Source organism: Suricata suricatta, chromosome 7 (assembly GCF_006229205.1).
Source record: "Suricata suricatta isolate VVHF042 chromosome 7, meerkat_22Aug2017_6uvM2_HiC, whole genome shotgun sequence".
Taxonomy (NCBI): domain Eukaryota; kingdom Metazoa; phylum Chordata; class Mammalia; order Carnivora; family Herpestidae; genus Suricata; species Suricata suricatta.
The window spans coordinates 34678921-34699966 of NC_043706.1; the positions used below are offsets into that span (position 1 = coordinate 34678921).

The 21046-nt window shown below is 47.8% G+C and overlaps 1 protein-coding gene across 2 annotated transcripts in view; it reads left to right on the forward strand.

Annotated features, from left to right (window-relative positions):
• TBC1D22B (TBC1 domain family member 22B) overlaps positions 1–21046 on the forward strand; it is a 75176-nt gene that overhangs the window by 18608 nt on the left and 35522 nt on the right. For both annotated transcript variants that reach the window (XM_029944246.1, XM_029944247.1), the window contains exons 3-8: positions 7411–7718; positions 10504–10683; positions 11234–11304; positions 12665–12793; positions 13960–14025; positions 17610–17724. In XM_029944246.1, the coding sequence (XP_029800106.1) occupies positions 7411–7718; positions 10504–10683; positions 11234–11304; positions 12665–12793; positions 13960–14025; positions 17610–17724 (869 nt within the window). The remainder of the gene's footprint in view (positions 1–7410; positions 7719–10503; positions 10684–11233; positions 11305–12664; positions 12794–13959; positions 14026–17609; positions 17725–21046) is intronic.

A 21046-nucleotide genomic window follows, 5' to 3' on the forward strand; every position in this document is an offset into this window, starting at 1 on the left:
ACTCCATTGTATATAAACCACATCTTCGTGATCCACTCATCCGGTGATGGACATTGAGGCTTTTTCCATGATTTGCACTCCAGCCTGTTTTATAGTAATCTCTGATGGATAAGTGGCTAACGCAGAAATCAGTCCATCCAACCACGCATAAGGCAGTCGAGGGCACTGTCCTATTTTATGTGCGTGCCAGTCACCATACCTCGTCTGCATCTGTTAATTGAGTGCATTTTCCCCACTTCTGGATTGAGGACAGGTCTCGAGGAACATTGCCGCGTCCCAGACTGCCAAGATGAATTTTAAATACTTTTGTTTTGCCAGCTGTTAGTTCTCTAAAAACCACAAAAGTTTTCACTGATCATTCAGCAGAATTGCAATTATACTTTTTTTAATAGGTTTAATTTTTTATTCATGTATCCTACTTAAATATCTCCTTTTATTTATTTATTTTTAAAATTTTGTTTTAGAGCAAGAGCTATGAGAGAGGGGGCTGAGGGAGGTAGGGAAGGGGGAGGGGGAGAGAGAGAGAGAGAGAGAGAGAGAGAGAGAGAGAGAGAGAGAGAGAAATATCCTCAGCGGGCTCCACGCTCAGCACGGAACCCGATGCAGGGCTCAATCCCACGGCCCTGGGATCCTGACCTGAGCTGAAATCAAGAGTTGGACACTCAACTGACTGGGCCGTCCAGGTGCCCCTGCAGTCATACTTTTTTTTTTTTTTAAATGGTTTTTATTTTATTTTTGAGAGACAGAGACAGCGCGAGCAGAGGAGGGTCAGAGAGAGAGGGAGACACAGAATCCGAAGCAGGCTCCAGGCTCTGAGCTAGCTGTCAGTACAGAGCCTGACGCGGGGCTCGAACCCACGAACCGTGAGATCTTGACCTGAGTTGAAGCCGGACGCTTAACCAACTGAGCCACCCAGGCGCCCCGCAGTCATACTTTTAATAGAAGTAATCACTTAGCTCTGCAATTAGGGAGGAATAGAATTGTCACTGAATAAATTGCCTCCTCTTTTCATGCACATGGTGGTCTGTTATTAGAGGTGTGCAACATGGGACAGCCTGTAGGCCAGCACCCGACCATTTTACAATTCCAGATTGTGACTATAAAACATTTATCGCCCTTATTTTAGTACCTTTGTTGGGACATTTTTATTACTTTTTCCACTACGTGATTATCATTCCACTCCAGGCTGCCATTAATTACTGCGTGGTTAAGCCCCATCACAGAAGAAGCCTTTACACGGGGTCTTCAATCATCTCAACTGCATGAGCCCAGTACGTGTTCCCTGTCTGTATATATTGACTTTAATTTGCCAGTTTATTACCATTAGTGATAATATTGCCGGCAATAATTTTTACAGCTCAGATAAAACTAGCCTTACCACAGAGTGGCCCCATTGGCTACTTGATGGTATGATAGGCCTCTAAATTTATTGTTTTTCCGAGGTGATACTCAAGTATGATCCGGGCTAGTTGGGCATCACGAAGCTGGTTCACATTGCAGCCACACTAGTTATTGAGATGACCGCGACAGGCCAGTTTGGTTGAAAGTTTGACACAGATCTGTTTAAATAATCTTGGCTGAACTTCAAGCCATGCTGTGGTGTTAGGATGCCTCAGGTTGGTTATCAGTTGGTTGGGACCATGTTAAAACGAGGCAGCCTATAAACCGGAGGTACCCCCAGCTAGGATTACCTGGATTGGCGTTTTTACTGGGACTCCTGATGTTGAAAGGGAAGAGCGATACTTCTCCAGGGACCATATTCCTGAATACAGCCTCTTCACATTCTAGCTACCAACGTACACAGCCTGTTCTGTGCAGACAGGAGCTGACTGGTACAAAGCTAGAGGGTTGGGGCTCTTGGCCGTGCACACTCAGGGAAATTATAGCTCTGGTGCCGTGCCATCCGTTTGCTTGGCATCTCCCCTTCCCAGGCTTCGGATCTTACTGGACGTCGTTTTCTAGGTAGATTAGGAGTGTATGTGGGCTCTCCGGTCAGGTAGACCGAGATTTGAGCCCAGGCTTCACTGCCTACTTATGACCTCAGTAAGCTTCAATTTCTTTTTCTGCAAATAGGAATAATGATAATAATACCTCAGAAACTAATAGCACCTTTTAGCCTTATGCATGAGCATTGATCAGAAAATGGGTGTATACAGACCTGGCACTAGTAAATAGCCAATACGTTCAAACTTTTATGTACGTATAAATTTATATTCTCTCCTTTGGAGAGAACAAAATGAATAAACACGGAAACACGTCAGCTTTAAATTGTCCCACCATTGTTGCTGGTGTGTAGATTTCCTGCTTCCTCTCAGGGTACCTTTTCGTGCTGACCTGCCTCCTCCATTCTGTGACTGGTTCTCACCAACCTTCAGTCCTCACACTCCTACTTCTCCAGGAGGTACCAACCCCTTTCTCCATGAAGGCCTCTTTCCTGAGGACAGAGCTGACTTTTAACTGGTGATTACGTTCTGGGTTTTGTGGAGTAGGTCTCAAATAATTTCTAGCAGCCTCAAGGTGGTTGGCTTTGAGTCTCTGGTCTTCTTGTCACAAGGAACAACAGCCTTTGCTCCTTTCTTTGCTCTTCAGTATATTGGAATATATTTTTCTAATTTCTATTTGCAAAATCTTCACCTGAGGAAATTCCAAATTTTTTTAATGCTTTTTGATTTATTTTTGAGAGAGAGAGAGACAGCATGAGCAGGGGAGGGTCAGAGAGAGGGAGACAGAATCTGAAGACAGGCTCCAGGCTCTGAGCTAGCTGTCAGCACAGCGCCTGATGCGGGGCTTGAACCCACGAACTAAGAGATCATGACCTGAGCTGAAGTCGGACGCTTAACCGACTGAGCCACCCAGGTGCCCCCAAATTATTTTTTTTAATGTTTTGTTTTTGAGAGAGAGAGAGAGACAGCTTGAGCAGGGGAGGGCCAGAGAGAGAGGGAGACACACAATCTGAAGACAGGCTCCAGGCTCTGAGCTAGCTGTCAGCACAGAGCCCGACGCAGAGCTCGAACCCATGAGCCGTGAGATCATGACCTGAGCTGAAGCCAGACGTTCAACCGACTGAGCCCCCCAGGCGCCCTGGAAATTCCAATTCTTAATCTCAGTAGTTGACTTATATTGAATCTTCATCTGCTTCAAAAAAATATCATGAAATACTTGAATACATAAAAAGGTGTAAAGAAAAATTTAACAAATCTTCATGCACCAGCTGATTTGCCTCCTTTGTACAGACATGTTAGAGCCCGAGTCTCAGCATGTCCCATCTCTCGGTGAAGCATTTCCATCCAAGGTCCAGGGTGTACGCGTGCTTCGCCCAATGTTAAACTGGTCATGTCTTTGACCTGAGTTAAAATTCAGCTTCTTGATTTGATGGCTTATATTAAACATCATCAGAATACCAAGAGAGTATTTAAGAGGGGCGCCCGGCTGGCTCATTCGGTAGAACATGTGATTCTTCATTACTGGGTCGAGAGTTCAAGCCCCATGTTGGGTGTGGAGCCTACTTAAAAAAAAAAAAAAGAGTATTTGGAAACATCAACCAGAAAAACACAGTAGTTAATCTTGGTGTCCGAGGTACTCATGTATATGGCTCTGTTGGGTTCATTGTGTGCTATCTTGAGGTACACATAGCCTCCAAAGAGGAAGACAACGGTAACCACCAATTCCTATGTGGTGTTTTATTGATCACAGAGCTTCCTTACACATCTGCCTATCTGTTCTTGACATCGGACCCTCTGAGATGTGTACCACAGGCAATGGATTCTACATCCCCCTTTACAAAAGAGAAGCAGCCCCAGTGATGGGTCCAGAACATGCAGCCTCAGCGGGTCCGCAGTCGAGTGATTTGCCTCTTCTGGCCCGTGGCTGGATTGTTGACAGCAGATATTCTCGATGTGTTGTCCCAGTTTTATGTTCTTTGATATGAGCTCTTGCTCATTTCTGATCGTTCATTCAGTAAGTTTATAAGTGCCCTGATTTGGGATTGATGAAAGCCAACCATCTTATCCACTGATTAATAATATGCTCACTGTACAAAACAGGAATAATTCAGAGACCTGTAAAAATGAAATGAAAGATCTCCTATAATTCCACAGCCTAGCAATAAGCACTGTTAACATCTTGATGTATTTTGTTTTTGGTCTTTTCTATGCATATGCTTTTTTTTTTAAATATAGAGATTATAAAAATATTTTTTTTGGTTCCAATGTTCACTTTATTGAGATCGTTTTCTAATGTTACTAAATAGCCTGTCAGATGTGCTTTTCAGTGGCATTATGATATTTCATCTGGTGGCTGAACTAATTTCATCATTCCAATTTCTAGATGTTTATGCTGTTTTCAGTTTTTCACCAAAATAAGTAACACCACAAGACAGTGTCTTAGATCCTCTTTGTTTGACCCTCTGGTTATTTTGTTAGGGCCAGAGATCACAAACCATATTCGGGTTTATGGTATGATTGTTGCAGACTGTTTTCCAGAAGGCTGTACAACATACAGCCTCACCTGCACTATTAGATGGCGGTCCCACTGCACCCTCGTCACACTTGGCAGGTGGAAAATGGTATTTTGTTTCCATCACATTTGAACTGCTACCTCTTGTAAGCTAGTTTTCTCTCCCGTATTTAAAAAAAATTTTTTTAATGTTTATTTATTATTGAGACAGAGAGAAATAGAGCATGATTAGGAGAGGGGCAGAGAGAGAGGGAGACACAGAATCTGAAGCAGGCTCCAGGCTCTGAGCTGTCAGCACAGAGCCCGACGCGGGGCTTGAACCCGTGAACCACGAGATCATGACCTGAGCCAAAGTAAGACACTTAACCAACTGAGCCACCCAGGTGCCCCCTCTCTTCTGTGTTTTGTGTGATGTCTTTTCTTCCTTTACTCTCTGTAAGACCAGTGTGGAAAGTAATGCTTCAGTTAAAATCTTACTCCTTTTATGATGCTCATAGTAAGGACATTCTGAGGAGCTGAGCTGTATGAGTTACCAGACTATACTTGTCAGTGTTAATAACAATTATCTTTTAGAATAAACATTGGATTCCTTTAGGGAGATGAGATGGGTTATTAGACCACCCACCTCTACCCAAAGGGAAGAAACAGCTCCTGGAAATGGGAGGATTCGCCTCTTCTGGCAAAGCCTTGTTTCCCCTCTAGTATCACTGTGCTTTGCTGGAGGAAAAAGGGAGGCATTTAGTGATGTCTTTACTCCAGGGCATTTCAGGCCCTAGGTGTAAATGTACACAGGTTTGGGATTTGAGGGATGCTAGACAAGACTGAATTAGAAATGTCCCAACCACATAGTCCACAGGGTCCAGAATAAGGGCTTGCAGATCTGTTAAAGGGGAGACGTAAAGAGGAAAAGGGTAGGAATGATCCGCATGACTCCTAGGACTGAGCTCTCATTCCTCAGTGAGACAATCTAGTGTTTCCTGAACTTTCGTGACATATCATCTTTACGTTTTTTTGCCTAAATCTGTCCTATTACTAAATGCGTTTTTAAAAAAATAACCTTTAAAAAAACTCAGATTTGTGTGTATATATGTGTGTGTGTGTGTGTGTGTATTTTTAAGGTTTTATTTTTAAGTAATCACTACACAACATGGGGCTCAAACTCACAGCCCTGAGATCAAGAGTTGCACGCTCTACCAACTGATTCAGCCAGACAACCCACATTTATATTTTAAAGTAAATCTCCTCACTTCTATAAGTTAAAAGTGGAAATCCGGTTATCATTTGCCAAAAATAGAAAAAGTAACCTTAAAAGTAAACACAGTGACAAAAATAAAACTCTCTTATTGATAAAATTCTAAACTAGCTGCTGTTGCTTGTAAACATGTTGATCCTGAGGCTGCCCTCTTTGTTAAAAAATCATCTTAAAGACCGAGTAGCCCATATTGAGACTGTCTCCTCTAGGCTAGCAGGAGGACTTTCACAGAATGGAAAAGGAACATCTCACTTGTTCAGAACTTGATGTTTGATGCTACACATGGACTGCCTAAAATTATCTCTGGTTCTGCTAGGAGTTGATGTCCTACTCTAAGGAATAGTTTAGGTTAGGGACGCCTGAGTGGCTCAGTCAGTTGAGCGTCCAACTTTGGCTCAGGTCATGATCTCATGTTGATGGGTTCGAGCCCTGCATCGGACTCTGTGCTGAACGCTTGCTCAGAGCCTGGAGCCTGTTATGCCCAGATTTTTAATATCATCCCCCAAAACCAGAAACCGCCAGGGAGACTGAGTCACACATGCAAAAGCAAAGGGCTTTATTACGAGCTTGTTTAGGCCGGGCCTAAACTCGGGCTCACAGACTTTACCAGTGCAGTGGATCCACACTGAGAGCCCCGAACAAAGGCGGGTAAGGCTCTTTATGGGGCTTGGGAAGGGGGAGTTACAGGAAATTGTGACACAGGTAGTGACCCAATCACTATTGCCTATTATTATTGGCAGTAGAGTATTGACCAATTACAGAGTGGACCCAGGACCCTCAGGTAGGGCGTGACCAGCCTTAAGCAGTAGGTGATTATCTATAGCTTCTATCTCCAGGCCTGCCCTTAGAAATGTTAATAGTGTTAACTGGCCTTTCCTGATTGGGTGTTACAAGGGTTGTCACTCCTGCCTTGGGCAATGCGTGCCCTTCTATTGTCTAATGATTCTGAGAAACTGACACCTAGGCCTCCAAGGTCAGAGGGGAAACTTGAAGCCTGTTCATGGAGTCAGTTTGGTTCAGACCTGCTTCCTTACAAGCCTGCTTCAGATTCTGTGTCTCCTCCTCTCTCTGACCCTCCCGGCTCATGCTCAGTCTCACTCTCTCTCTCCAAAAATAAATAAATGTATAAAAAAAAAAAAAAAGGACTAGTTTAGGTTCTGTTCCTGGAGCAGATTAACTCCAGAACCTCAGTGGATTGACACAACAAAGGTTCATTCATTCCTTTCTCAGGCTACGTGTCCAGAGTGGAGTTGAGTGGGAGGGGAGGGCAGGCCCTGCCCCACGCAGTCCATCTGCTTCCCAGGTGGGGGAGGTGCCTGGCCAGTTACCACAGTAGAAGAAAGCTTGTATGGAGAGAACTCATACCTGTTGTCTGCTTTGGCTTCAAAGTGATTACCTCGCCTCTCTCCTCAGCTCATTGGCCAGAACTGGTCTTCTAGCCTTCCTTAAATGCAGGGTCAGGGTACTGGGAAATATAGGGGAGCACATGGGACGATTGGTGAGCATTGTTGCCTCTGCTCCATCCGTCTCTGGAGCGTCGTGCTGGTCTAGATGCATCTAGATGAGGAATGGATACAGGTGTTTTTGTTTGAAGAAGGTAAAGATTGTGAATCAGGTAATTTGTCACACTGTTCATATTAAGCCAGTGAAGGTGGTCACAAGTGTCAGATCATTCCTTGGTAATGATGTCTCCTTTCTTAAAGCTTCATCAAAGAACGGTCAAAAGTCAACGCAGTTCCTTTGAAGAATAAGAAGGCCTCCAGTTTCCATGAGTTTGCCCGGAATACCAGTGACGCTTGGGACATTGGCGATGATGAGGAAGAGGACTTTTCCTCCCCTTCCTTCCAAACTCTAAACTCAAAAGTTGCTCTGGCAACCGCAGCCCAAGTGCTAGAAAACCACAGCAAGCTGCGGGTGAAACCAGAGCGCTCCCAGTCCACGACGTCCGACGCTCCTGCCAGCTACAAGGTCATAAAGTCCAGCAGCGACGCTCAGCTCTCCAGAAATGCCAGTAAGTCCATCCTGCTGCCTTCCACAGCCTCAGCCTTCTCAGCAGAGAGCGCCCTAAATGAGCAGCTTTTCTGATCTTCCTCTGGATGATACATGGGAAAGCTCAAGCCTGAGTTACATCTGTGAGCCTAATGGGCCGTAGACTGTGCTTGCTCCCGCCCACCCGCCGCCCCTCAATGGCTACCTGGGGCCTCACTTGCTGATGCCCTGTTTTTGTCTGCCATTCTCTTCTTCCTTTCCCTGTGGTGGGCTCCAGAACGTTCGCTGTTTGGTTGCTTCACATTGCTTTGGGCCTGGTCAGGTTTAAGAATATTGACTAATGTGTGTAAAGTTGGCAGTGGCTGGATGTCACAAACGTTTGGCACTGTTGGTTGGCCTGCTCGGTCCTGGGGAGCAGTCATTAGTATAAGGTTGGCTCTTTCCTGTTCCTGGGGGATGGAGCAATCTGTGCCTGCAGGCTCTGTGCCCCAGCCTCCTGCCTGTCAGGTGGGGCAGGCGGGAGGAGACACCCTTTCTGTCTCTTTTTGGGAAATTGGCTTCTGCAAGTGGCCGAGGTGGTGGTAGTTTTATCAGATGTTTAGGGTGTCTCAGTGTACCCTTTTTAAGTACCCATCGCTGTCTGTAATTTTACTCTAGAGGGTTTTATGGAAGCCAGTTATTCTGAGCGGGGGAGGGAAGTGTCATCATTCCAGTGAAAGTTGGAACGGCTGACTGGTAAAGGGTGAAGGGAAGTGAAAGAATGGGGGAAGGGAGTGGAGCCTGGCACGTGTCCTGACTCGTGTTCTAAGAGAACAACTTCTGCAGTTTCAGAATAAGCATGTGGTCATTGACTTAGGCTATAAGGCTTTTAAAAGTATTCCACAGTCACTTTCCATCGCTGACTCAGGCTCCAGGTTCAATGCCACGCCCACGTAGGCTTTCGTTGTTGACTGGCCATTGCTGTAGGCTGTTGGAAGTGTCTGAGTGCTGTGATTGAGGGTCTTCAAGGATCCCAAGTGTGAGGAAACACCCCCTCCCACCAGTGCTGAGTGAAGGTGCTGCCCTTGTGAAGCCAGGACTTTCCAGAGCATTCCCTTTATGAGGATCCCTCCTCTGAGCATCATCCGTTAATCTGTGATGTCAGAGGTGCACAGGGTTGTCAGGTCCACCGTTTGTGGTCTGCGTTTCCTAGGCCTCGTGTTACATTGAGCATCCCAGCTAGATACCCTGGGCAATTGCTTCTGTAAACCTTCTAGTGCAAGTTGCTGAGTGCAATCTTTTTTTTAAGAGAGGATTTTTATTTTTTATTAAAAATTTTTTAATGTTTATTTTTGAGAGAGACAGACACACACAGAGCATGAGTGTGGGAGGGACGGACAGAGAGGGAGACACAGAATCTGAAGACAGGCTCCAGGCTCTGAACTGTCAGTGCAGAGCCCGATGCAGGGCTCAAGCCCACGAATCGTGAGATCACGACCTGAGCCAAAGTCAGACGCTTAACCAACTGAATCACCCAGGTGCCCCATCTTTCTTTATTTAAAAAAAATAGTTTATTTTGAGAGAGAGAGCATGCATGCAAGCAGGGGAGGGACAGAGAGAGGGAGGGAGAGAGATCCCAAGCAGGCTCCATGCTGTCAGCACAGAATCCGTTGTAGGACCCAAACTCATGAACTGCGAGATCATAACCTGAGCTGAAATCAGATGCTTAACTTCAGCTGAGCCTCTCAGGTTCCCTGTGACTCTTACTGTTGAAGGCCCAGATAGATAAAGAATATAAAACAATCATGGAAGGACAGTCAGAATTTAAAACTGAATTTCGTTACTTTGAGGTAGTAAAATAAATAAGGGTGTTGGAATCAGACAGACCTAAGGTAGTATCTCGGGTCTCACTAGCAAATCACTTTTAACCTCTCTGAGCTGTGGTTTCTTCATCTGTAAAGTAGTAATCAATTCCTACCATATGTTGTAAGAATCAAATGAGAAATCCTACGTAAATGTGACCAGCACTATGCCTCATATGTAGTCAGAGTATGTGTGTGTATGTATGTATGTAAGAGTAATGTCCGTCCTATACTGCTCGCTTCTCCTTCCTGTCACCTGGGTTACAAACGTCGAGAACCAGACCTGTGGTTCTGCTGGAGTCTGTGTTCCTGTTATGTCAGTCATATCCCCGCAGAATTAAAAACTGGCTCATCTTGGTGGGAAATGTAGGAGCACCGAGGAACCCAAAACAGGGTTGCCTGGGGCCAGAGCCTCTCACCTGGTATGCAGGGCACATTGATGGGCCAAGAGCAGCTTCGAGCTGTGCCATGGATATCGATCCTCTCAGCCCTTGGGCCAGCTGCGTGGGTCTGGGCTTTCAGGCAAGCAGCCACCTGTTTTTATGACATGTGCTCTACTGTGTCATCACTTCTTACGTGCTCTGCGATGTGGAAAGGGAAGGCAAACACTGCCTTAGACTGAGTTGCCCCCAAACTCAGTATTAGGCATGAAGACACATCCCAGGTTGGGGTAGAAAGAAAACATTTGGTTTCCATCCAGAGTTGCCAAAAAAGTTGTCAAAGTTGCTCCGACCTCTGGGGTCTTTGTTGGCCATAAGGTGCTCTGGGGGGACGTGATAAGAAGGCAGCCCTTCCCCTGGGCCGATGTTCTCTGTCCTCCGGCTGCCCCTCCACAGGCACCTTTGAGCAGCGCGCCACTGCTCGGACACTGTTCTGGAGGACGGGCCACTACGGAACAGCCAGTTCAGGGTCCCTCCATGTCCATGCTCTCCATGGCGCCTGTTCTTTTTCTTTTCATCATTGCAGGTGATACATGCCTGAGGAATCCACTCCACAAACAGCAGTCACTCCCTCTCCGACCCATCATCCCCCTGGTTGCCCGTATCTCGGACCAGAATGCTTCCGGTGCACCCCCGATGACTGTCCGGGAGAAAACCCGCCTAGAAAAATTCCGTCAGCTTCTCTCCAGTCACAACACTGACTTAGGTGAGTCGCCGTGAGCCCCGGGCAAGGTAGGACCTCTTGGTGACTGCAGTTCTCAGGGACCTGGAAGCTATTGCTCTTTATTCTTCCTTCTTTTACTTTTCCAGCATCTCCTGATCTGGTGCCCATTGCAGTGATCTGCAGGTATTAAGTCAGAAGTATGTTACTAGAAATTAGGGACCAAATTAGGTGGGACTGGATTCTGCGGCCCGTAGACCATAGTGCAGCTGTTCTGGCTTTGGTCTCTCCTGCCTCGAGGCCACTCTGACTGAAATCCACTCTTTCTTTGCCCCGAGTCTGATCTCCTAGCTGACTGCGTCACTACTGCAGAGCCGCGTCTTCGCCACTGTGCTGCTCAGGGCTGTCGTCTGGGCCTTTCTCCCTGTGCTTATCGGTAGCCACCGCCGCCGCTGCTGCTGCTGCTGCTGTTGCTGCTGGTGGTGGTGGTGGTGGTCTTTCCTGAATGGTGGGAGGAATCAGACAGTGCTGGCTGAGGTTTGTCCTAGGGCATTTGTGGAAGAGCTAATCCAATAAAGCCATCGTCCGTTTGCAGATGAACTGAGGAAGTGTAGCTGGCCGGGGGTTCCCAGGGAGGTTCGACCCGTAACCTGGAGACTCCTGTCGGTGAGTTCTGCCCGCCGTGTAGAGAAGCGTGAGTCTCACACAGCCCTTGTTACCTGCCGAGGTTAGTCTGGGCACATTCATCTTCCTGCATAGACTCCTCCGGCCCCACTGGGTGAGGCAGATCTGTGGGGCTGTCCTCGTACTTCAGCGCCTAAAGAAACACATCCTTGAGAGTTATTCACACACGTGTAGAAGAGCACAGCTTTTCCCTGTTGGTGGATCCCCACTTGCTCAGCGCCAGGGAGAAGGAGTGTAGTGGGGTGGGGCTCTCAGCACCTGTTTGGTCACAAACTCCCTGGACTTCACTCCTTTCTCAGCAGGAATAAGCAGAGTGGTGGAAACCAACTCTGCGCTGTGAGGAGCTGAGAAATGGGCCTCCCTTGGGAGCCTGCACCAGTCCTGCTATAAGGGCAGAGCACTGTGCCAGCTGCTGTGACGGGGACACCCAATTCCCTGAGCCTGTCACATTCATTCATTCATTCATGTAGCAAGGAATTATTGAGGGCCTGCTGTCTGCCAGGCGTGATGCCAGCAGCTGCGGGGAGACACAAAATGGATAAAGCCGAGTCCCTGCTCTGCAGGCCCTGGCTGGGGGATGGATCACAGAAATGTCTGCGAGAGGGAGGGTCTCTCTCCTGAATGTTCCCCGTGACTCCTGAGCCTGCAGCCACGTAATCGCTGCCTCTGCCACTTCTAAGATGTTCGAGTGCTGTTAAGAGTAGATTTGGTTGTAGTTTGGGGAACAGGAGATGCACGAATTGAAAGTGGGATCTAGACCAGGAGTGAGAAGGAGCTTTGGCTAGGCGGGAGGCTGCTGCCAGAAGTTCCAGGCCTGCACGTTCTAGCCGCCTGTGTCACAGGTTCCATTCAGCCTCCTGAGCTGGTAATTCTGAATATCGCCGTGGAAAGGAATGTGTGCCTGGCACATACTTCACGGCACACCCCTGGGATGCGCCACAGAGGTGGCCAGAGGGCTGGGCTTCCCGGAGGGACTGCCTTGCACACACGCGGTGCTCAGAGGCCCCCACTGGGGTCCATTTTCCTCCCACCGTCCTAGACTCGCCGCTCTGCTGTGGCAGCTCTGGAGCGCCCCCTCCCCTCCGCGGCATGTGAGGCAAACGCAGCGCAGGGCGGAGGGACTGCGCCTAGCCCTGGGAAAGATGGCCTGGCTTCCTCTGCCCACGTGTGGGTCTCATTGAAGGAGGAGAGAGCAGACGCTGGGTGGCCGGACCCAGAAAGGGAGAATGCTTGTCCTTCTGGCAGTTGCCCTTCCGCCCCTTTGACAGTTTCCAAGCCACTCCTCAGGCTAAAATAGAAATGTAGGACTCGTGTGCCCATCTGACAGCGGTCCTGTCTGTAGGGCTACCTCCCAGCAAACACCGAGAGGAGGAAGTTGACCCTGCAGCGGAAGCGGGAGGAATATTTTGGCTTCATTGAGCAGTATTATGACTCTCGAAATGAGGAACATCACCAGGACACCTACCGGCAGGTACAGTCACCACCTTGTTGGTTACAGTCGTAACTGTCATGTGTCCTGGGAGAATGATCAGAGTTCAGGTTCTGAATTCAGGATGTGGCGTGCCGGTTAGGAAGTAAATGGATTCCCAGAACTGCTTCTCCTCTTTGTAATGAGCAGCTCTGAGTTTAGCCATTTTAAATAGATTTTTTTTTTCACTGATCAGTGGTAGCACTTCTCCAAATTTAATGTGCATATAATGTGCATATAATCCAGGGTCTTGATAAAATCCCACCTAAGCATTATGATAAAATGCAGATTCTGATTCAGTAGGTCTAGGGTGAGACCTTCACTTCTAATGAGCTCCCAGGTGGTGTCAACGCCATGGGTCCCCAGACCGCATGTAGTAACGGTCCCGGGGCACAGAGTGAAAGATGAGCTCACTCAGGGTGGTCCAGTCCCTCTGGACGGTGTGATGTTAGTATGTCCACCTGGCAGCTAGTGTCTGACCCATGTCTGTCCATCTGTCGGCAGGAGCAGCCGTGCCCAGCAGGCTTGGCAGGCACTGTTCCGTCACCCTCACAGTAGTCCCCCCGCCTGCCGAAAGAGGAGGGGAGGGAGAAGGGGGCAAGGGGGAAAAGCCCAGCTTGCCGGCAGCTGTCTTCAGTAAGCCTCAAGAGCCAAGGGAGCCATTGCTGCAGTCCTTGGGCTCATTAGGGCTCTGAGAAATCCCGAAGCCGAAACCAGCTATTGTGACCTTTTTGGTGACAGTGCCAGTTAGTGAAGGCCAGTTCCCCCTGGTTCCCTATCTGGTCACGTGTCTGCCACTTTCCGAGCTCTCTCCGCTCTTGGGGACTGTTGCGTATGACTCTGAAAGAGGGACGCACGTTTTGATCATGCCTGTTAAGTACCAGCCCAGGGTGGAACAGACTCCAGGGCGGTTCTCTTAGGTCGTGAAGCCCATTGCTGTTCAACGTAAGTGGTCTGGGAGGTTTCCTCAGTTCCAGTACCATTGGTGTCATGGAAACGTACTCCAGATAGATAGGCAGGATTAACTAGACTCTTTTGGTTCATCCATCAGTTCTTTCTAAACATACTGGCTGTCACTCTTACCCCCTTGATTCGCACTTCTTAAGAAAATAACTTCTCAAAAGAAAAAACTGGTTTTTGTGTTTTTAGACATGACTTTTCTTTTTCAGATCCACATTGACATTCCGAGGACAAATCCTCTCATTCCATTGTTCCAGCAGCCGCTTGTGCAGGAGGTGAGGGAAGTACTTCCGTTCTCGGCCCTTCTCCCCCCATACCTCCACGCACCTGTTCTGTGTGCATGAGCCCTAGCCTGCCCTCTGGCTGTGGGCAGGTGCACCTTCTGTCGGATGTGGAGCTGTGGTCCCTGCACAGCTCTTTCTTGTGCATTTTCATTTGTTCTCAACAAATCTGTGGGCCATGTCACACTGTGAGAGGCCAAGAGACTTATCCAGGGCTTTAAATCTCCACTGTAACAAGATGAAGACTAGAGCTCATACCTCAGAATTCCTAGTCCTGTGCTGCTCTACTTTATCAAGCTGGGCTAGTGATGGTTTTTTTGTATTGTGCTAAGTATACATAACATGAAATGTCCCATTTTAACCCTTTTTAAGTGCACGGTTCAGTGGCATCAAATATGTTCACACTGTGGTGTGACCACCACCCGTCTTTATGACTTTTTTCATCTTCCCAAACTGAAACTTTGTACCCATTAAATAATAATTCTGGGAGTGCCTGGATGGCTCAGTCAGTTGAGCGTCTGACTCTTGATTTCAGCTCAGATCGTGATCCCAGGGTTGTGGGATCGAGCCTCACATTGGGCTCCGAGCTGACATTGGGGAACCTGCTTGGGATTCTCTCCTTCTGTCTCTGCCCCTCCCCTCCTCTCTCAAAATAAATAAACATTAAAAAAATAATAAAAATTCTCCATCCCCAGCAACCCCCATCCTACTTTCTGTGTCTGTGAATTTGAATATTTCAGGTACTTCAAACAAGTAGGACCATATAATGTTTGTCCTTGTGTTACTGGCTTAATTCACTTGGCATCATAATATCTTCAAAGACCATCTGCGTTGTAACGTGTGTCAGGATTTCCTTCCCTTTAAAACCGAATAGTAATCCTTAGATGTGTCCTTCACGTACTCTGTCCTCTGCCTGTGGACAGTTGGGTCGCTTCCACTTTGGGTATTATGTCTCTTCGAGTCCCTGTTTTAAATTGTTCTGAGAATATGCCCAGAAGTTGAATTAGTTGGGATTTTGTGAAACCTGACAAGTCCGTGAAGCACATGGAAGGTCTCAGTGGGACTGTTATCTTTTGACGCAAGCAGTAATTACAACCTGCTTGAGACCAGGGATTTCCTTAGCAGCCTCACAGCAGTGAGGACGCTGGGTGTAAGTGCTCTCTGAATCCGGTTTTCAGTTCTCCTCGGAATAGAAAAGGATGGTGGTAAAAATGCTCAAAATAATTTCTACTTGACTTTAGATTGTATTCGTTATTCAATTTAAACACAGGCCTCCACTGGTGAGACCCCTCATGACTTACCAGTCACATTAAGATTTAGGGGGGAGGTGACAGTGTTATTTTAACTCTAAGATTCAGCTCTAAGGAAGCTAAAGATCCACTGAGGATTCCTTTCTGCCTCCCATTGTTTCCCACGGCTTAGCCCTGCTTTCTCCTCACTTTAACCTGGAGATGTTCGGATACTTCTCTTCTACCCATGTGTGCCTGTCCCAAACTTGGAGACAGGGAACAGTTTGTTTAACGTGCTTCTAATAGTAGAAGCTGAACACAAAGAAGGGGACTCAAACTATATTCTTTCCGTTTTGGCTTGAATCATCTTTGCTTCTAGCTGGCTATAGTCATCTCAGAGTATTCCTTTAAATGCCGGCCAAGGAGCAGAGAACTCAGCTACACTGAGTACTGAAAGGCTTGCTTTGCATATCTGAGAGGCACTTGAGAACTGACCTCGGGAAGGCCGAATTACCCAAGTACACGAGGTATAAGAAGAGCCTTCAGGGATCATCCTTTCCACTCTTCACAAGGCAAGAGGATCCCAGGTTGTTTTTCTGTCATGGAGGTTCCACGGTCTCCCCTGGCAACCAGGCCCGGTGCTGCTTTCCATGTCTGCGGCATCTTCACAGACGTGAGCGCCTGCGTCGGGCTGTCCTTACCAGGGAGGGATGATCACAGGGCTCCTGATTGTGGACTGCTGGCCTCCGTGCACTTGGTCTTGTCGAGAGCAGTCCATGAGGACCTGGGTTTTCATGAGGAACTGACGGTGTGGAGCAGAAGCTCTGGGATTCTCTCTCTCCTCCTGTCTCTGCCCCTGCTCTCCTCTCTCCGAGCTAACAGATGTCCAGACGGACACAGGCCACAAGAGGTAGGGCAGGGGCTCCTTGAGATCTTCCTGAACGAGGTGGGTCTAGCCTGAGCTTGGGCTTCTGTTTCCGGGGAGGGAGGAAAGAATGCTAGAGGCCCCCGTTAGAGTGTTGGGCCTAGCGCTCTTGAGGACATCACGCCCTTCCCTCGGCCCCCGAGGAGCAAGTGGGCAGGCCTGGCGGAGGCAGAGGCCAGCCTGCTTCCAGGCAGGGCTTTGTGCTCACTGCCTGCAAGGGCAGGAGTGTTGACAATGGGCGGGTTTCTCCGCTCCCTCCGCCAGCTGGAAGGCAGACTCGCCTCGGGGGCTGGGAAACATCCTTTATCGTGTCTCTAGATTCTCTGCTTCTCCTGTGCTAGCTCACCTACTCCATCACCACGAAAGCATTTCCTCCCTCTGGTTCTCCCTGGGGGATTTTCTTCCTTGAACCTGACCTCTAAGAAGACCTCTTCAGCCTGCCCCCAGAGCCCATGCGTTTGTGGCGGAGGCCCTCTCCTCTCCTGTGCCCCCACACGTGGTCACCACCACCAGCTCTGCCAGCCCTCTGGTGTGGCTCACAGAGACATGAGGCAGCCCAGTCAGAGCCGGTGTAAGGGACGTGTTAGACTCCAGAGTTTGGTCACCAGGATGAAGCCCGGGATGAGTCATAGCAGAGAAGGTGAGGGGGGAGGCTAGCTGAGAGGGCCTAATGAAGGCAGAGTGCAGCTGAGTGGGGCAGGACCAGACTCTGAAAAGGGACCCTAAGGATCTTTCCCTTCTCCCCGGTCTAGGTGTCTCGTCTCTTGTGGCTAATATACTTAACCCCAGTGGCTTTCCCATGGAGGCTGAGTCTGCTGTCTCTGTTCTCAAATTACCAACTGTAGGATTTGGCTTATTTGCTTTCCTTTCCCCAGCAAATGTCTGGGTTGCATCCTGATACACAAAATGACTTCCTGCGTTGACAGCGTGTCATACATAGTTCTCAATCAGGCTGGGCTAGGGATAAATCTAGGTCTAAGTTGTCCTCCATTGCAGTGGGGAGAAAGGAGAGCATGGTGGAGAAGGTGCTTCCTTTCTACATCCTGTGATGATGAAAAAGATCTGGAAAAGGTGTCAGAACTTAGATGTTCTACCATCCTGCTTTTGGAAATCAAGAAACTGTTATCTCCAAATGAGAGAGATCTGTAAGCAGACCTTTCCCCAAGCCCTTTGGGTCCCCATTTTATATCACAGCGACTGGATACTGAAAAGAGAAACAAAGGCAAGAACTATGTACCCCTGCTTCAACACAACTAGCCTCTCAGAGACTTTCTGCATTTATAAACTCCCTTTGTCCCCTAATAGCTTTAGAGTTTTCCTAAAAATTTGGCAGCATCCCTGCAGCAAATTGTGATGCAAGTAAATGGAGGGAGGGAGTGTATCCCTAATATTTAACAGTCCTGTGTTCTCTCTCATTTTCCTAGATCTTCGAAAGAATTCTGTTTATTTGGGCCATCCGACACCCTGCCAGTGGGTATGTCCAGGGAATTAATGACCTGGTCACTCCGTTCTTTGTCGTCTTCCTCTCAGAATATGTGGGTAAGAAGCATGAGTACCAAGCTGAACAAACTATTGCTCTTTCTTATATGCGGTCTGTTTGTTTCTCCCAAGAGTGCGGCCAGTAGGCAAGTCTTGCTAAAAAAGAGGTAGTGGCCTTCAAATACACTGTTTTGACTGTTTACCTAACCTGTTTTGACAGCAGAAGCAGCCTGGAATTCATCTCTAGAGATGGCCACAGATGCCACCCAAAGAGGACCCACTTTGTCACAGGATGACCAAATTGCTACCTTTTTTGTTCTGCCATAAACAGATGGTTTGATGCTTTATCTGAGGGCCTTTTAAGGATTATTTTGAACGTGTCGCAGATGCAGGCCCTCATCCACGGCAGCTGGAATTTTAGGAATTTACATCAGGCCTTCACGCTTCAGTTCACACGCTATACGTTAGCAGCAGGTGGAAGGTGGTGGCCCCAGAATCGAGCTCACATTGGAGGCCCTGGAACAGGCCGAGGACAGCCCCAGGACCTTGATTTCTCCTCTCCACCGTCTCCTCTAATCCCACTGGGTTCTTGTCACGTTGGATAGGACGACTAGATGCTGTGGCGGCAGGTTTTCTCACGGCTCCAGCCGCCTCCTCTGGCCAGGCCTGACTTAGGCAGAGTCTGAAAGGGGTTGAGGGTCCTCCCCTTCTCCTTTTGGTTTCTTTAACCACGTGTGCTTAGAGATTCACAAGAAAACCCATCTGTCATGTTTGTTCGCTCAGTGAAGAAGCTCACGTGGGACTCAGACGTTGGGGGGTCTCAGAGCACCATCCGTCTATCCCCTCATTTCACCCATGGATTGTGAGATGCGCTGTCTCCTTATTGGGGGCAGAGTGAAGACTAGAACCCTTTCTGTGGGCTCTGGAGGTGGTGGGTTATTGCGGGTGTTGGAGGACGTCCGTGCAGGAGGGGAGGAGAGTAGTGAGAAGTAGCCCAGAGGGGAGCCCCTTGGAGGATAAGGGCGTAAAACTGTCTCACTTGATCCATCCCATTCATTGTTTCCTCATGGGGCTCCGTGGATGGTGTTTTGGTCTTTATGAGGCAGTCTCTGAAAAGTAAGGCAACTAAATGACACCGTCCCTCGCTCCCTTTAATGGCGGCAAGCTGGGCAGGACTGGGAGTCAGGTCTCTCCCGCCCACTCTGTCAGGAGATCCTGAGCAAAAGAAAGATTAGTTAAAATGTAGCTACCAAAAGCATACAAATAAAGCCTTTTCTGGAGGACTTTTCATTTTCCCTTTCACATTCATAGGTCAGCTTTGGAGGCAGTTTAATTCTGTGTGTTTAACTTTGTTAAGAGCAGTGCGGCTGATCTCTCGGGGTTTGGGGGTTGCCCCCTTGCAACAGTACTCTTCTAAAATAGTATTAAAGGATGGGCCTAGGAAGGCAGTAATCCATTCACTGATCTACACTTGACGCGTAAATGCTGGCGTGGAATCTCCTGGCGTGGAATCTCGGTAGCAGAATCATGCCAGTTAAAAATAGTCCTCATCAGTTGCAGTCTCTAATTGGATATTTAATCATCTCATTAGCTAGCATTTATATTACATGTTATACACCACCTTTTCCTTTACTTTCTGTCGGTCCCACCAAGCACGGTGCCTTTCTTTGGTAGGTACGCCCTCACTCTGATCTTGGCGTTGGGCAGCCCCACCTGCTGACCCGCGTTCACGCAGTGAAGCGTGGGCTTCTCCGCCCTTCCTTGGAAGCCAGTGTTGAAACCCAGTTTTACTTCTGCAGCAGACTTCAGAAGGCTCTTAGGACCTCCTCCTAGACTGAGGAAGGTGGGGTCCATTTTTTTTTTTTTTTTTTTTACAAAAACTCTGGGGCGCCTCGGTGGCTCAGTCAGTTAAGCGTCCTACTTTGGCTCAGGTTATGATTTCAAGGTTCGTGGGTTTGAGCCCCTCGTCGGGCTCTGTGCTGACTGCTCAGAGCCTGGAGCCTGCTTCAGATTCTGTGTCTCCCTCTCTCTGCCCTCCCCTCCCACTCATGCTCTTTTTCTCTCTCAATAATAAGTAAATATAAAAAAATTTAAAAACCTTTTTTATTAGGTTAAGTTTCAAACAGATGTAAAAGTAAAAAATATTACCATAAATCCCCATGTATCTCTCACCCAGCCTCATCATCCAGTCTTGTTTTTTGGGTTTTTTTTTTCCAGTCTTGTTTTATCTATACCTCTATCCATTCGCTCCACCCTCTCCTCTTTTGTGAATTATTGGGAAACAATACTAGACATCACATTGTTTCATCCATAAATTTTTCTATGTGTCTCTCTAGAAGATGATGATTAAAGAAACCCACAGCCATAACACAATTACAACATCTAAAAAGTTGTAAAAAGCTTCTTAGCTTAATACCATATATAATCAACACAGATTTTTCTGATTCTCGTAAATATATTTAATAGTTTGTTTGAATCGGGGTGCGGATTGGGTCCACACAATCCAGTGGTTGATGTGTCTCTTAAATCTTGTCCTGTCAGTCCCCATCCCTCTCATTTTTCCTTAGGAGTTTGTAGCTTTAGCCCTTGTTTTTCTGGTTTTCAACCCAGGGCTTTGGCACGCCAACCAGGGATAACACCCTGATGCCTAAAGCACTTTACCATTTTGCAAAGCACTTTGACGTACAAGACTTCATTTAGTAGGCAGGCCCCAGTATCGCTTTAAGGTAGATGTACACCTCATTTGACAGGTGAGAAGTCCAAGGCTCAAGGATTTAATAAGCTTTCCAGATTCAGACCTAGGTCTTTTGACCGTTATACCTGGCCTCTTCATATGACTTGGTGCTGTTTCAACTTAGATCCCTGTTCTCAGACTTCTTAATATTTGTTTATTTTTGAGAGAGATAGACCATGAGTGAGGGAAGGGTAGAGAAAGAGAGACACAGTCAGGAGCAGGCTCCAGGCTGTCAACACAGAGCCCACCGCGAGGCTCAAACTCATGCACCACAAAATCATGACCTGAGCCGAAGCCATATACTTAACTGACTGAGCCACCCAGGCGCACCTCTGTGCTCAGACTTCTAATGGGTCCTTCTCCTCCATTCTCTGTTCCAAAGCAGGCAGTGCATTTCTTACTGTTCCTTGCCTTTAAAAAAAAAAAAAAAAAATTGCGGTAGAAAGTACATACTTGTGGGGCGCCTGGGTAGCTCGGTTGGTTAAGCGTCCAGCTTCGGCTGAGGTCATGATCTCACGGTTCATGGGTTTGAGTCCCGCGTTGGGCTCTGTGCTGACTACTAAGCTCAGAGCCTGGAGCCTGCTTCAGATTCTGTATCTCCCTCTCTCTGACTCTCCCCTGATCACACTGTCTCTCCCTCTCTCTCTC